This window comes from Dermacentor variabilis, chromosome 6 (assembly GCF_050947875.1).
Source record: "Dermacentor variabilis isolate Ectoservices chromosome 6, ASM5094787v1, whole genome shotgun sequence".
Classification (NCBI taxonomy): domain Eukaryota; kingdom Metazoa; phylum Arthropoda; class Arachnida; order Ixodida; family Ixodidae; genus Dermacentor; species Dermacentor variabilis.
In genome coordinates, this window is record NC_134573.1 from 124,783,243 (window position 1) to 124,799,835 (window position 16,593).

A 16,593-nucleotide genomic window follows, 5' to 3' on the forward strand; every position below is an offset into this window, starting at 1 on the left:
ACGCTGAAAAGAAGCGAGCGATTAGGGGCACTTAGCTGGAATACTGGTGCCGAATTCACAAAGCTGCTTGTTTGTAAGTGCTCCTTGTCATGACCGGATGCCTCCGCTAGTAATATGTACAGCATCAGTACTGGCTGGAATTCGTTCCAACGAAAAATTATCACGAAATAACTTTTTGTGAATAACGGCCTTAGAGAAATGATGCAAAATCTTTGTCCGTCGTAAGTACAAAATATGTGCAACATTCGGATCGCAAGAAGCAACACCGTGTCAGCAATGAGCCTTTCTGAAGCGAACAAATGCTGCTGGTGAAGCAGTTGATGTCCGTGTTTTGTAGAGATGTGCATGTCTGTGAGTATTCTTTTAGCTGGATTTAAATACGAAGCAGTCGTCGCCATGTGCTGTAACGGTGGCCAGTAGTAGCGGCGGCGTCAGGATTCGAAAACTATGTTCATGAGCAGCGTCCCTCGTTGAAGCTCGGACCACTAAGATGTGCTATTCCGAGCTAATCGAGCCGCATGGCTCGAAATTCTTCGTTGTTATAATGCCACTGGTTCGAACTGCGCCGTAGTGGTGCTCTAATGGCGCAAGCCACTCATATATTTACCTATTTTGTTGTTCCTTTGTTTAATAGTGACTCTTCTGCCAATATTTCTTTTAGAAAATGGCAAATTTGAAGTATTGCGAGCAAATATATTTATAGGCTGCACTTGCTAACACTGAGAGCGATTCAAGATCATCATGGTTTCACAATGTTTACTGAGGTTTTCATGCCGGAGGAGGAAGGCGAAAAGAAAGGGAGAAGGCAGGGTTGTTTTAGGTGGGAAGGGTACTTAGCGTTTTCGCGCATAAGCGTCTCATGTGCTGCATTAGTGTTATGTCTGTAAAGCGTTACTAACAAAGAAATCGTCATCCTCTCTGTCTCAATGCTGCCCCAGACCACCAGGACACCAGGTAAGCTGATAGGAAGACACTTGAGCATATATCTTCCTTGGTTTTGGAGCGTTAGGCAAGCTGACCTATCCTGCGTAGTGCCTTATTGTGTTAAGTGTTTCATCTTTCTTTTTTTTTAAAAAATCGTGCAGTGAGAATGATTGATTAAGTCTTTGAACTTTACTTTCGTCTCAGTTCCTGTCAACCCAGTCCAAGGAGTGCAAGCCATTTTCAAGGAGGATCTAGCTAAGATTGCTTGGGAAAAACCACGACTTCTTGGGGGATTAGGTAAGTCAGAAAAAAGAAGTTTGTGTTACCTTCCCTATATGCTTGGCTTTGTCCAGCCAAATAGCGGGAACCCTGAGCACATTTTCTTTCAGGCTCTTGAGTTGTGGTGGCTCACAAACACGTTGTCTAGCTGTAGAACACTAACAGTTTTGGGAAATTTTCTCCAGGAAGAAGGCTGCAGATTGCATATACTTACGCTGTTTTGTATTGTTAATTTGATGACCTTCTTTAGCATGAATCAGCCGGTGTCTTCGGTTTCCTTTTTCTTTTTCTTTGCGACTAAAAACTGTTTTGAAAACTATTTTTTTGTACGTTTCTGTTAGAAGTAGTCAAACTGCCTAGTTTGGCTGAGTTATGTGCTTTCTATGGCGAAGGAAAATAAATCCAATACATCAACGACAAACCAAGACAAATCTAACTGAATTGGGCATTAATATTGCGCTCCATGGACACGCAGCTCAAGCAAACGCTAGGACAAAAATCTAAGCTCTCTAAGCATTCTCTAAGCATTGGCTAACATCCATGCCATCGCGAGTGTCCACAGTTTCTGTGAATGGTTGCGTTGTATCTCAGGTGGTGCCACTGGTTAGTTACTGCGCGTTGCAAGCAAGGTGCGGTGTGTGCGTGTGGACTATGGCGACTAGTACACAAGTTCGTTCTCTTCTGAAGCAATTCAATCAATTGGTTGCACCACGGTTTTGGAACGACCACGCTTGTAGTAAATCTTTCGGCGTTCTAAGCGTTTAGCTTGGTCTGGGCTTCAATAATATGACGTAGCCCCCCTGCGCTGCGTGGGTACACAGTACGCAGTCAGCTGCCTAAGTGACTTCCCATGTCGACTATCTGTAAGCATTGTACTGCATACTCCAGTTCGAGGCCGATAGTGGGCACGCGCTTCCCACATCATGTGCGGTGCGTGTTCGATAATGGGTGGACTATGACTATAACACAACGGGTTCCAAGGGAGAAGTGGCGCATTCAAGGGCGGTGGAGGATACGGCGAAGTGATGAAATTACGAAATTTTCAGAAATATGAGGGAGCCGACTGTCGCAAGATAGCGGTAACTAAATACTAATGCGAAGTGGGGCTTCGTACTCAGCGAACGTAAAAATAGGCCGATGATGACAACGCGGACCACGGCATCATGTGTAATCCAAGCCAGCCCAGGCGTCGTTCTAGCTTTATGCTTACGGATGAGCACTGCGACGTATTCGTTTCAGTTTCAGTTGATGTATCAAAGACTTATGTGATGTGCAGATGGAACACAATATACGGGAGGAGAACGTAAAAAAATACACGAATCTACAACGCAAGCGTCCTGTGCTGCTAACGCGTGGTTCTAACGCATTAATCGAAGGCACAGGCACCACGGCGCCTCCATTTTCACTGAGTTAAGCACATTGATTAAAACACCACTTGGTGCGTTGTTGCGAGTCCGTCTGCTGCATAAATACGTTTCCATGCCATCGCAGGCCTGTGTCGTGTCATACTTTAACACCGCGCACGCTTTTGTGTGGACCATCATTTGTTTTATATGCCTTCGTGTCTGAGATCTCTAACGACGCGTTTCCGCCAGAATAAATTCTCCGATAATAGCAAATCTAGAATTTTAGAATTTGTTTTCGAGCATTGATTACTCGCAACGTGCGCATTCAAACCTGTCATGAGAGCAATACGTAATACGTGGTTTTCCTCTCAAGCGTTTAGCCTGCTGGAGCAGTTACCTGCACGGCCCATTGGATGGGCGTTCGGGTGTTGTTGTTTCGCATTGCTCACTGCGGTGTACTGTGGTGTACTGTGGTGTACTGTGGTGTACTGTGGTGTACTGTGGTGCCGGTGACGGAGTGAACTTCGCCCGCTCTCGCAGGCGCCGGCGCATGGCAGCAGTGGCTGTACGAAGTTCGCGTGCAGGACCAGTCGACGCAGGTGTACATCTACGCGATGAACATCAGCGACACGACGACCACGGTGCGCAACCTGCGGCCGGACACCGCCTACTCGGTCAAGGTGCGCGCCTACAGCCCCGGTGGGAGGGGACCGTGGTCCGTCGACTTCGTGGGACGCACACTGCGCAAGCGTGAGTGCAGCCAAGGAGGAGCAATCACGCCCGTGTCCTCCAGTTGGACAGAAAGAATCCGGACACCTTGTAACCTTGTAAAAGTGCTGGGAGATGGGCGAGTCGGTAGTTATTCATTATGATATGGTGACGTAGACAAAGAGTAGACAAAATTATTTTCACAAGATGTATACAGAAAAATCACAGCCAACATGGCAGAATAACGACAACCACGAACGAGCTCTTTCGATCGTCCTGTTCCTTGCCCTACTGTGCGCCTCCTTTAGTGTGCGGGAATGGCCTGTAACAATATTGTATCGCATACACAACCAACGAGGACAGAAGGCAAAGGCGCTCGTGTGTTACCTTTGCCTTCTGTCCTCGTGTGTTATGTGCGCATTGCAGTATAATAATGAATGACCATAAGCCCTTTGTTTACCGACGGCGTCAACTGTTCATGCTATTGTACAGTACTTTGTAAGGTAGGCATATGACACTAGTTTCGGACTGTGCAAGCGTTACATCTTTGCGCTTTAAAACAAATTCAACTTCTTCCTCCCTGCATGCATTTAAAGGGAACGTAAGGCAAAAGAAAATGCAGCGTTACTGACGTGCCCGTTGAAAACACAGAGTTGAAACGTTGCATGTCTTTTAAAGTACTTTTAGAGTAGCTTTGGCGCTGTGTTTCTACGCTAACTCAGTCGTTGGCAAGTTCGGCACTTTTATAGGAAACGTCGCCGCTTTGCTTCCATTGTAGACGATATGGTGGTGTGAATATGCGCAACTGTTGTCCGTAGCAGGCCTGTCTTAAACAACGATCACATTTATTCCTGGAACAGCCTCCAAGCAAGGCTTCCCCTACATGCTCTGGAGCGCCAACGAAGCTCTGCTCAAGTCCGACATCGTCGGCGACAGCGTGCAGCCACTTATCCACTGGAGTAGCCTCAACGGAGCCTACATTACAGGTGGGCATGTATTTCTTAAAAGGTTTAGCTTTAAGCTCGCCTCGAAAAACTTGCGAGTGCCAATGGCGTCTAGAAAACTCTCCTCGAACTGATTGCCTGATCGTTTTGATGAGCGGTTCCCCACCAAAGGACTTGAACCAGTCATACCTTTTAAATTAAGTTACAAAGTATCAAGCCAGCCTCGATGAGATGGCTTCATCCATGTGCCGCGTATATGTGTGCAACTGGGTCGCTGTGACTGTATGGTGCATGGACGAATGTGTTATCAAAGTAAAAATATGATCCTGCTGAGGCATATGCAAGATATTGATGAGGGCCAGGCTACTAAATTTTGATCATTTGGTTTGAACCAAAAAGAAGAAAAGTAGAACACTTCTAAGGCTGCACTTATGGCTTTGCATGCTCTACTTCTTTTGGCAAAGTTCTCAAGTCATTGTCAGCGCTTGTTTTCGCCCCCACTTTTGTTTTTGTCAGCTCTTGCGCTGTGTCATCCGTGTCATTCGAAGTATGGGTCTCACGCTTTGCACTCACGTTAAACGCGCTACATGCTCTTTCTTCTTTTTCAGACATCGCCTGGTATCAGAACCAACTGTTCCTGAACACTAACACATCAGCGGTCTACACGTACAACGTGTCATCCCACTTCTCCCTTGAGCGACTGCCGAACATAACCCACGCGGCTGCAGTGGCAGTCGACTGGCTGGCACCGAAACTGTACTGGTCGAGTCCACTCAGACAGATGGTGAGCAATAATTGAGAAACCACTAATGTCATGCTCTGCTTAGCGCACTACATGAAGTATTTGCACGTTGAGCGAAATTAAAGCTGGTCCAAACTGCCGTTGACCTTGATAGTGTTTTGGACTCCTTGAGGAGGGCAGATGTAACGGTTGGGCGTTGTTGAGGTTCCGTTGTAAATTGTTCTGTTCTGTTCTTGCTCTACATTTCAACATACATTTTAAGGATATAGCATTGCTTTTCCCTCATAATCACTAGTCAGCTTCTTTGGTGACGGCAGTCTGCCGGCACAAGCCTGATTGTGCGCTGTTTCATTAACCGGTATTCTCTGGAGGGAGCCAATGAGCGACCGCAGACAAATGTTAGGACTTAGTCACTACACAAGTTGTCCTTCGACATGGCCTTATCGCACTGCCCTTAATGTCCAGACTTCTTTATGTAAATATTGTCAACTTCTGCTGTAACAGGCGTTTTCATCCTATACTTAACGCTGCCCTCACCTGCACCTCGCAGATATCCCGTTCCAACCTGGACGGCACGCACCCCGAAGCGCTTCCTTTTTTAACGATGGCTCAAGAGATAGCCGTGGACTCGCTGGCCGGCTATCTCTACTGGGCCACCTCGCACAGCGTGGAATGCTCCCGCCTCAACGGCGACGACAGGCTTTCTTTCTTTCAGACTGGGCTCTTCTCCGGAAAACAAGGTGAGCGCCCAGGGAAGCCTACCTTGCATGAAACGTGGCATGTGCGCGCATACACGCGCACCTGCATACAAACGCATTTCGTAAAATTGAGGTCTGCGTTGCATAGCCCCATTCAATCAGTGACCTGTAACGATGTTCGCTTGACCCATGGTTCTTTGGTGTTGTATTGCAGTTATGGGCCTAACGCTAGACGTCGGCAACAAAAAGGTGTACTGGATGGTTAGGAGCTTCGAAGGGTCCAAGCTTTTTCAAGCACCTATGAGAAAAGATGTCCAGGACAACCACATCGCCGGAAAGATCATTGGTCCTCTTAGTGAAAGTGAAATGTAAGTAGGGAATAGTTATCATGCTTTATAGGATTTATATTTGGATTTTTGGATTTGTATCTTTATTTGAAATATGAATTTTCAGGTTTCTTTTTTGTCCGCACACACATAAAGTGGCCAACATTTAGCATATCCAGTCAGTGTTGGGCTGTTATTATCCCCAAAGGATCGATATCTATGTTACCTTAATAAGCACTATGAGCAGCTCAGTAGGACCAAACGTTAATGAAGATAAGGATGCCCGTGCAATGATAATTAAAGAAATGGAATCTATGTAAAGTACTGTGCACAGTAAATAGGACCGCGGAGTTGGTGTCCAAAGAATAATTACTTCACATGCATGAATTTGAATCCGATGAGCGAATGTGCTCGTAGTATGTTCCTGCTTCACCTTCAGCCCCTTTGGACGCACTGGTTCGTGACTTGCAGTAAGATTACTTTTCTCACTTAATTGCAAAGCCAGTGTTTCCTGTCGCATTACGCGGAACTGAACACCTTTCATTAAAAATACTCAGGCCCCGCTGTTTCTGGCTTGGCCTGACCCTAGGATATGTATAGCGTCTCGTGTGGCAGTCGCAGTGCTTCAAAGCTCTGAAGAATGAAAAGACTGGTTGTTTTCGGGCTTTAGTGATAGTTTCGCAGTTACAGATTTATTATGCGCGTACGATCGCTGAGCCGAAAAGCAGCTGTGGTTACGTACGGAGTAGCCTGTTTGCGTTTTATGAAGACTATGTCTGAGACCGTTTATCTGGCCTAAATGCATCTGCAAACACGGCAAACCTTATTTACCGAAATGCTTATATTGGCGCTGATTTTCGACAACCTTTCTCCTTTCAGGAAAGGACCGGTGTGGTATTTCAGCGACCGTCTCTACTGGATCCACCAAGAGAAGCAAGCGGTAATTTCGAACATGCTCGGTCAGAGCGTCGCCACGCTCAAGGGACTGGGTCTCTTTGAACTCAAGGCTCTGGCAGTGGTCGACTCGTCACTGCAGCCCTATCCAGGTAAAAGGCTGTCCCGTCTCTGATATTGTTTGAGCTATGGTTGACCTATGGAGTCGTTTTCGTGAAAGAGATACTTGCTTAAGGGAAAGCAGAGAGGTCAACCTGAAGTAAAAATTATTTCCCTTCTCTCTCTTCCCCTTCTCCTTTCCCCCAGCATAGGGTAGCCAACCAAATTCTGGATTGGTTAACATCCCTGCCTTCATCATATTCCTATCTCTCTCTCTCTCTTGCCTATTGTTCCGCAGGAAATATGAGCACAAGATATGTTTAGCATTCACATAAACGTCCGTTGAGTATGTATACGTAATACAGCATATAGACAGCGAAAGGGTCACGTTGCGTTTGCTTTCCAGGACAATTTTAGCTGATTACTTTACCGACGAGTTAAAATATAAGTTACAGGATCGGGGTTATCTGGGAGATGACCACAGTACTACTATTTTGTTCATTATCCTTATTGCGTCAAGCGTGGTTTGGAGTCGCTTGTCCTTAGAAAAGGAGCCTTCTTTTTCATGCATAGGGTGTTATCCACTGGGCATGACGGGAATTGTGAAAATGCCTGAAACTGCTTTTTTTTTCCGCCCTTCTTTTAGGTGGCATGGACAAAGCGGTGGTTAACGTCGTCCCATCGCAAATAATGCCGGAAGGAATTCAGGTGATCGGCACCTGGGAAAATTTCACGATCATCTGGCCCTTGGAGAGCGATGTTAACTACGGAAAAGTTCACTATGAGCTCAGGATCAAGGACGACCGCGAGGTTTACACTCAGGTGAGTTCGACAGCCTTTCAGTGCACGAGGGCGTTTGCTTCACTCGAAAATAAATTCGATATACGCGTGATATGAAATCACGCAAAATGAAACGTTGTTTGCAAGACAACCCCAAGAGTGGCCTGAGCTTGAGATGGGGATACGAGATATGCAGAGGTAAAAAAAAATAATGTGGACGCGAGAGGTTTTCATTATTTCGAGTCTAACGTAATTCCCCTCCTCTCATTCGTTGAACTCGCCGCAGTAGTAGAGCCAGGCGGCAGTCGCGTGCTGTGCGTAACTCATTTATTGCTGAGCGTGAACGTAGCTCTCTCACTAAGCAATACTATGTTTCTCCTTTCAATACTCAGGTGACCGAAGCAAATCGCTTCGTGTATCCATCGTCAAGTCTTCTGAGACCCTACACTCGCCTGGAGATTGTTGTGAGGGCTTACACATATTGGGCCTCCTCGCGGCCGACGGCTACCGTGATTTATTCGCCAATGTCAGGTGAGCACAACATCGCTAGCGTAATTCTGTCAGTCGCTTTTCTTTTTCCTGTTTTGCTCCGGTGCGCAACTCATTCAAGACGCACCATTTATTTCCCTCTCTCTTACTGCCATGAGACGATGGTCAGAGTTGTTCAGTCTCATCGTCCTCATGCCAACACTAATTTTTCATTTTTTTTCTTTTTTCAGTGTGTTACATTGCTTTGTCGCTTTCAAATTACGCGCCAAATCAGTGTTGAACAGGAAGTAAACTGCTTGCGCTAAATGACTGTATTATTAATGCGGCACTAAAGTGGGATATCGCGATCATGGTAAATATAATATGTATACATATGGGAAAAATTAAGCGATTTGATTTGAGCTCATTTTTGCTCTTCAAACAAGGACCACGAGTCACTGGCACCCCGCGGAAAGCGATTCGTGCCAGTGACTCGTTCTTGACTTCAAGTACATTACTTGAAGCGCACCGGCTTAAGAGACCGTTCATAGTGACCCTGTGCATCCTCCCACACGCACTCAGTGCTCACTCTCTCCCTTTTTTCCTCTTTCTATTCCCCTTTCCTCCATCCCCAGTGTAGGGTAGCAAACCAAGTACTCGTCTGGTTGACCTCCCTGCCTTTCCTGTCCTTGCTCTCTCTCTCTCTCTCTCTCTTGTGGAAAATTTTTAACCAGCAGTTAACTAATAACGTGATGCTTTCATTCCTTGGGTTTATCAAGTGAGCGTACAAACGGCTTTTTTACACCCGCCACGGTGGCTGCTAAGCACGAGGGCGCGGGACCACATCGCGGCCGCGGCGGCCAAATTTGTATGAGGGCGAAATGCAAAGAGGCCCATTTCCCGTTCATTAGGGGCACGGGACATGTTGGCAATCGTGGTTTTGGCACGTAAAACCCCAGAAATTCGTTCAGCCAGCTTTTGGCCTATCAGTGTATACTACTGAGCTGCTCCGCGCAAATAACGCAACGTCCGTCGTCATCAATGCAGGTTTCGACCCCAAATACTTTGGATGTAAAAAAAAAAAAAAATAGTAGTTAGAAAGTGTAGCGCCAAGAAAAAGCACTATCTTCACAAGTCAAGGCAATAAGGTATGCGAGGTGAAAAACAAAAGTACGCCCTTTGACGCTTTCGTCAGCGTTTCCCCCGGTGAAATGTCGCTTCTGGCAGGCGCGTGCCGGCGCGTAGTTGACGCGTGCGTGTGGTTGCCACCTCGCAGTGCCCACGGAGCCCCTGCAGCCGCGCGTATTCGTGAGCCACAAGTCGTCGCCGCTGCGTCAGCGCTCCGTCATCGAGGCCGAGTTCCGCTGGGCGCGGCCGCAGCACCCGAACGGCGTGATCGAGAGCCACCGAGTCAACTGCTGGTTCTTCAAGGACGGCAGCATCAGCACCCTGTGCCGCCACGTGCGCGTCTCCGGGGACGCGCTGCACTACCGCATCACCGACCTGCTGCCGAACACCACCTACTACTTTCAGGTGAGGGCAACACGCGGGCCAGCCATCGATCTCGCCATCATGCGGTAAACACAGCGAAAACGTCCGTATTTTTTTATTGTCTACATCTCTCGCGCACTGACAGGAAATTTAGTTGGAATCGTAAAACGTCTTCTGTTGCACACTTCGGAGCTGCAAAGTTGCATCCATTTCTTTTAGTGCATGATACATTTGCCTGAGTTCATTCAGAATCAGTCATATTCACTATTTCGTCATGTGCTATTATTACATACGGTTACGCAAAGAAGTCTCATAGCCATGCAATGAAATGGGACCTCCTGTCAAACTGGTAAAGTTATATAACGCTGAGTCCAGTTATTAAGAATATTCAAAGCTTTCAGTTCCCATCGATACCGGACGTATTGTTTTGTGGAACATGCCCCGATGAAGCCGATTTCTCCCTTCCTCACGTCCATTACTTCCCTCCTTCCTTCCGATCCTTGACGTCGCTGCTTGCACATTACTAGCGAGATCTAGCAGTCGTATATATCTCACACTGTCCTCGTGCGTCCGTCCTCGCGCGCGCAGGTCGGTGCGGCGACTCGCGCCGGCGAGGGCCCGATGAGCGAGGTGGTGCAGATGAGCACGGCCCGCGAGCACCCCGTGCCTCGGCTGCTGCTCGCCAAGACCGACGCCGTCAAGCTCAGCGACGTCGACCTGCACCAGGAGCGGCTGCTCTCGAGCAAGGCCAGCCGACCCGTGGCGCTGGCCTACTTGGGTCGGGACGGGCGCGTCTTCTGGCTCGAGGAGAAAGGGCTCCTCATGGCCTCGGCGCTGGACGGATCGAACATCAGCGTGGTGAGCTACTACCCCTCTCTGCTCAGAGCGGTTGCCATGAAAAGAAAGTAACCTAAACAAAAGAGAGAAAAAAAGAAAGTTGCTTGGGAGATAGTAATTCTTTTTTATCGTAGTAGAACAACAACTGAACGCCTCGCATCTTGCACTTACTCTCATATACCTTTGTTGGGCAGCAGAAAGGCTGCATGCACAGATATAGATTATTTGTGTGCCCACGAACCCGTCGCAGTGCCTCAACGGCTATGGCGTCCTCCTGCCGAGCGCGAGGTCCCGGGTTTGATGCCATGGCTTGGCGTCTGCATTCGTATGACGGAGGAATGAAAAAAAAAAACACTCGCGTACCTATATTTACGCGGATGATAACGACCCTTAGCTAGTCAGTTCTGGATTAATTTAATCCGGAAACCACAGCTACAGCGTCTCGTAGCGTTTGTTGGTTAGAGACGTTAAACTACCCCAATTTGATTACTGTACCCACCGTAGTCGCTGTTTCACGCGTCGCCATTTTTAAACCAGGTGCACAGCCTTCCGTCGGCGGGTACGAGCCTCGCCATCGACTGGGTCGGTCGGTACCTCTACTGGACGGAGAATAAGCGTTCCACTGGGCAGAGCTCCATCATCGTCATGGACCTCAACCGAGGACACAACTTCTACAGCGTCCTGAACAGCAGCGAACACATCAACTCCGTCGAAGTCGACCCTTTCACCAGGCAAGTCGATTGCCCGCTGTGCTATAATATTGGACGTGTTGAAAGCTATTGACGTCTCGCATTTTCACGAACGACTGGCTGGAGTGACATAAAATAGTCGGCGTGATAGGTTAGGTAAATGTTCTTCTTTTGCGGGATTTCAAAGAGTACGGCTGACAGACTCATTAGTGTGCGTAGCTTTGTCACTTCTCCGTGCATAGTACATTCACAAACTATTCAAAAGGCGCTATGCATTGAAGTTGCGCTATAACAAATAATGCATATTTGAAGAGTGCTTTATTCGGCTTGTTATAGTGTCGTCGCTGTTTGTAGCCCGTCACAAGTTTACAGAGATATCTGTTCCAGCAGAGGCTTCCTCTCTTGTGTTGATTTCAATACACTGTAGGCACGGTACACTGTAAACTAATTTACACATTTACGTGTGCGTAAGGGCATAATTTGGTCTATAACCTACACCCTTACATCCTTTTGGGGTTAAGTTTATGAGTTATACACTGATTTACACCATTATGCTCATTTAAGGTTGTAAATTAGTTTACAGAGTACCCGTGCGATACTGCAGTGGTACCGGTACAGTAAGGCTTCAGGACCTCGTATTACGGTATTATATTTAGCAGATGTCTGGATTTCTGGAACTTTACCGCGGTAAGGGCTCATAGATGTTTCAAATAAAAACTCACCCATAAAATTTTGCCTGGGCATAGGTTAGCCAGTACAGAAAGGTGGCGGCTACTCGTAAAGTCTCCCGCCAGAGAGCGCAAAAATTCATAACCTTGACAACGCGCACATTTTTGGTAACAAATACTCGTCCGTCAGAGCGACACACACAAATCTGCAGCCATTTCTCATCGCACATCGTAAATAACATTTACATCGTCGGCCTGAAGCTTTCCGCATTAATATAATCCTTGCATCCAATACCTTACTGTCTAAATTATCCAGGTTTCCAGAACATTTCTTACTATTTTTGCCCCTTGAGTTCTGGTTTCGATACAGCATTAATAGAAGTACAGTGAAGACAGTTCTGCCTTAAAATACAAAGTGATTTTAAGTGCATCCAGGACAGCAGAAAAGGCGTGCAAATGGGGTGAGGGAGTAAGATGTAAGCATAAACTTATTACTGTCCTTTTCTTTTTCACTTGGGAACATTGTAAATTGAAGTGCTAGCCTGAAACAAAAGGCTTTTTTTTTAATATTGGCGTATTTACCTGAACATAAAAGTCATCCAACCACACAGCTGAACGACAGCCATAAACCTCTGTGGCTCGCGACTTAAGGACACTTATAGTGAGCCTTTCAAGTGGACGAATATAAGAGCTCAGAACTGCTCTCAAATATACCTCGCTGAAGGCTCGTGCTGGCCTTGTGTGAATGCGCTGGCGATGTTGGCATGAGTCCCCTTGTGGGCACTTTTCAGGCGTTTCTCGCATCTCCGGTTCGCTCATAGGGAAGTCTCCTATAGGAGACTGATTAGTGATGTACTTGATTAGTGAGTTAGTCTAGCTTAATGACATCGTGTATTTTTTTATGCCCGTTTCAACCACAGCACGCTCATCTACACTGTGACCAACGAACGCGGTTCGACGACGCTCATGATGTGCAACGCGGACGGCTCGAACCCGCGCCGGTTCTTCCAGCGGCTGCACACGGCGAAGAACGAGCTCTTCCAGTCGTCCAGGATCCGGAAGCGGCGCGACCGCTACTCTTGCACGTGCGACCCGCACTCGTCCGTTGGGCAAGCGGTCACCCTGGACAGGTCGGTCAAGGCTGAACCTCGGCTACTGTGGGTAGACGGCGACTACGGTCACGTGTGGTCGGCCGACTTGGAAGGCTGCAACTGCACCATGATTGTCAACGCCACCGAGGTCAAGGACGTCGGTGAGTGGGCCCGCCTGAGGTCGAGGTTCATCTAGCTTCCAACATATCTGCGATAGGAATGATACCCGCGCGTAATATGAAAAAAAAAAAATGTTTCGAGCACGCTTGCTATATGAGTCGTTGGGTATATGGGCAATAAGAAGTAGGGAGAATTATGGCGAGTGCCTTGCGGTTACCTTGTTTGTTCAGGTAATACTAGCTTGCACAAAGAAAGTCAAAAACGTCAAGAGAGAGTCTAATGCTACCGAATGAACAAAATTTGGAGATACCTAGTTTTTTGCCGTCTCCTATTCTTTCACTCAAAGGGATAGGTTTCGCTAATATCACAAAGACACTCCACGCAACTTCGTGCTCGCCTTGGCTGAACATTATTCAATGGCGCAGAACTACACATACGGAAGGACACACACACATAACGGCATTACTTTGTGTATATTGCCTTAGTTCGTATGTCTATACTTTTGCGCCCATATATAATATTTCGTAGACCCCAGCAATTTTCCCGAGAGGTCCTTTTTGAGTTCAATTCGACGTTTTCATTTCACCCACCAGGCTTGCCACCGACGTGTCTCACCGCTGACAAGTTCTTCATCTACTGGTCCAACTCGTCGACGGGCAAAATTTACAGCTACGACAAGTCCAAGTCGGCGGTGGTCTCGGACTCGTCCCCAAACGGCGCCAGCACGCACGGCCAACAGAAGCGGCGTGTCCAGTCCGAGGCTGCTCGAGGCATCCGAGGCATACGGGCCATCGGCGACCACCTCCAACCTTATCCCGGTGCGTGCATATATATATGCTTCGCTTGCCTGCGCTTATTTCCAGATATCGTTTTCCTTTCTGTTTCTGATTTTTATGAGGTCGGTACGGCTTCTCTGATTAGAAATATTTTCCTGCAAGAAGCGATAAAGCAAGATTACCCTCGTTTTAGTTGCCTCAGTTTTCTTCGTTAGCCATCGACAGAACTTCAACATCGTGACACACCGATAGAACTTCCGGCTAGATAAATCAAGGTGGCATCGCTTGTCTGTCTGCGATAGCGCCGTGTCCGGTTCCCTGTCAAGCAGAAGGTGTACAGCTATAGAAGCAGTTCTTGGAAGGCACGCATCATCATAAAGGAACGATACTTTTCACAGAGCCCATCGATATTGAATGCGGACATTTCGATCTGCCAACTGCATGTTGTAGATGCAACGCTATTGAGCTTTGGTGCGTTTTTTTTTCCGAATCGCTTTGCAGACGCCGAGTGCTTGTCACCTCCAGACAACGTCACTGCGCCGACGCTCGTTTCGTCCTCTTCGCACGAGTTGGCCATCAAGCTGCCAGAGCCCGTAAGACCCCCAGTTTGCCAGAAGGTCTCGATGGCCTCCATCAAGTACACGCTGTTCTACGGCCTGATCACGCCGGACAACGTGTGGCAGTGCTCTGAGTCTCTCTACGGCTGCAGGACGCTGGTGAGACGGGGTCGAGACTTGACAGAATAGTTTTCGTGGCTATTTTCTTCGCAGAGCACCTTCCCCTAGTTTTGCTGCAAATTTGATGGTTTATCGTTTGTTGTATTAAGTGTCCAATGCATGACAGTGAACGTGAGGTAGACATACGCATGCTTTGTGGCGCCCTTAACACCAAATTTGTAAGTTTTGATAAAGTAATAAGACACAAACGTATTATATTGCACGTTAAATTCCATGGCTGCATTTGTAGCTTACGCTTAACAATTTCTTACATAATTCAGTAAGCAGATACAGCTAGCAAAATCTCTGTGTGTTGTGTTCTTGGTTGCATAACTTGCCATCACGCCTCCTCCCTGCAGGAAACGTACAACACAACGGTTATCCTCAAGGATCTTCTTCCGTTCACAAACTACACAGTTCGAGTGGCAATGAGCAACTTCTATAGCATCGGCATGTCGAGTCCCGGACCGAACGCCATCTTCCTGACTGCGGAAGGAGGTGAGTAGGTGTCGCGCGTAGAACCTATTAGTTGGCAGCACCTGTTTCCCAGGCCTTAAGTTAATCCGACTTCGTTCATCGCCAGATCACGTTTATTTCAAAACGCCCCTCGTCTGCGTGTCTGGGAGGCTAACGAGAAAAAAGTCCTGCCATACCTGTACACTTTACTTAGAGGCTGCACCACTGTTAGACTTAGATGGGGGAAAAGTCGCATGCGCGGATTTAGAAGCAGCCTAATAGAAGCTGGGCTTGATGGTCACGCTCTAGCGTAAAGCGTTCATCGAGTTCATTCCTTGTGTCGGGCCACTAAAGCTCTGACGACCCTGACGCACTTCTCTCAGCTCCCAGTGAACCGATCCTGGTGCAAGTGGAGCCCTTGACTCCTACTCGCATAGCGGTCCAGTGGCGGCCTCCGATTAAGCCCAACGGCCACCCGTTGTCGTACGAGGTGCGCTGGTACCGCGACGGCAGCGTCCACAAGTGGCACTCCATGTCCTACCTAACGGGCGCGCCGACCGATGACCGTTCACTGAGTTACCGGATGCTGCTCAAGGAGATGGTGCCTGGCACCAAGTACAGCATCCTGGTGAGCCACTGACTTCACCCACGGTTTTGTGTTTTGTGCGGGTGTACGAGTGAGGATGTATGATTTTGGATGATTTTGTATGAATCTAGACAGGAATTGAAGATAGATTTTTGAAAGAACTTGAGGTAGCCAAAAATAGGGCCTCGGTTTGGGTGCAAAGGTATTGGTAAGTCGATTGGCGGATGTAGGCATCCTCTCAACAGTTGTTCTCGTCTAAACGCTGACAGCATACAAAGTATCTTCCTTCGTCCATAATTTGCGCGTTACGCAAAAGGAAACGTACAAATATAAGAGAATGCATTTTTTTCTCATCTCATGGATAAATCTAATATGCCTGTCAAGAGGTCGTCGTTATTACAGTGTTTTAATTCAATATTTTTCTTTTTTCGTGCAGGTGAGGGCCTACTCCCGGAAAGGTGACATGCATAGCGACAGCGAGTTGCGCTCCGTCACTACCTTCGACTTGCCCTCAAACCTCACGCTAGCTCGTGTGACCTCACGTGAAATGGACCTCACGTGGACAGCACCGAGTGAACCCGTCATTCTGAGCCACAGGGTCGAGTACCTGAAGGTGAGACCACTGCCTGACCCGTGTACATGTTTAGCGCAGGTAAATTTTTTTTACCCGAAGGTTGTTCTTTTCGTACGCGACTGCCGGAGTTTCTGTACGTGAGCCGACTACGGACGCTTTCACTCACATGCCTTGAGCTGGGCTAGGAAGTCATATGTCTGTGCAATCGGGTAGTTGTAGCTCTTAATGCACATATGTCAATCAGCAGGGAGATTCAGCCGCGTAGCCATTCGTTCGCACCGCCGATTTGCAAAAACACGTTGGACTGTTTGTCAGAAGTGCGTGGATCTCATGATTCTCAGTCAGAGACGCGAATAGACATGCCTTGAAAAATATATTTTC

General features: G+C 47.6%; 1 protein-coding gene across 4 annotated transcripts in view; it reads left to right on the top strand.

Moving 5' to 3' along the window:
• Positions 1 to 16,593, top strand: part of sev (receptor protein-tyrosine kinase sevenless) — a 145,083-nt gene that overhangs the window by 110,527 nt on the left and 17,963 nt on the right. For all 4 annotated transcript variants that reach the window (XM_075695695.1, XM_075695696.1, XM_075695697.1 and 1 more), the window contains exons 14-31: positions 1,129 to 1,221; positions 3,090 to 3,299; positions 4,118 to 4,243; positions 4,810 to 4,985; positions 5,494 to 5,683; positions 5,856 to 6,009; positions 6,847 to 7,013; positions 7,607 to 7,782; positions 8,133 to 8,271; positions 9,485 to 9,741; positions 10,288 to 10,557; positions 11,074 to 11,267; positions 12,814 to 13,145; positions 13,698 to 13,922; positions 14,382 to 14,596; positions 14,956 to 15,094; positions 15,436 to 15,680; positions 16,075 to 16,251. In XM_075695695.1, coding sequence (XP_075551810.1) covers positions 1,129 to 1,221; positions 3,090 to 3,299; positions 4,118 to 4,243; positions 4,810 to 4,985; positions 5,494 to 5,683; positions 5,856 to 6,009; positions 6,847 to 7,013; positions 7,607 to 7,782; positions 8,133 to 8,271; positions 9,485 to 9,741; positions 10,288 to 10,557; positions 11,074 to 11,267; positions 12,814 to 13,145; positions 13,698 to 13,922; positions 14,382 to 14,596; positions 14,956 to 15,094; positions 15,436 to 15,680; positions 16,075 to 16,251 — 3,485 coding nt within the window. The remainder of the gene's footprint in view (positions 1 to 1,128; positions 1,222 to 3,089; positions 3,300 to 4,117; positions 4,244 to 4,809; positions 4,986 to 5,493; positions 5,684 to 5,855; positions 6,010 to 6,846; positions 7,014 to 7,606; positions 7,783 to 8,132; positions 8,272 to 9,484; positions 9,742 to 10,287; positions 10,558 to 11,073; positions 11,268 to 12,813; positions 13,146 to 13,697; positions 13,923 to 14,381; positions 14,597 to 14,955; positions 15,095 to 15,435; positions 15,681 to 16,074; positions 16,252 to 16,593) is intronic.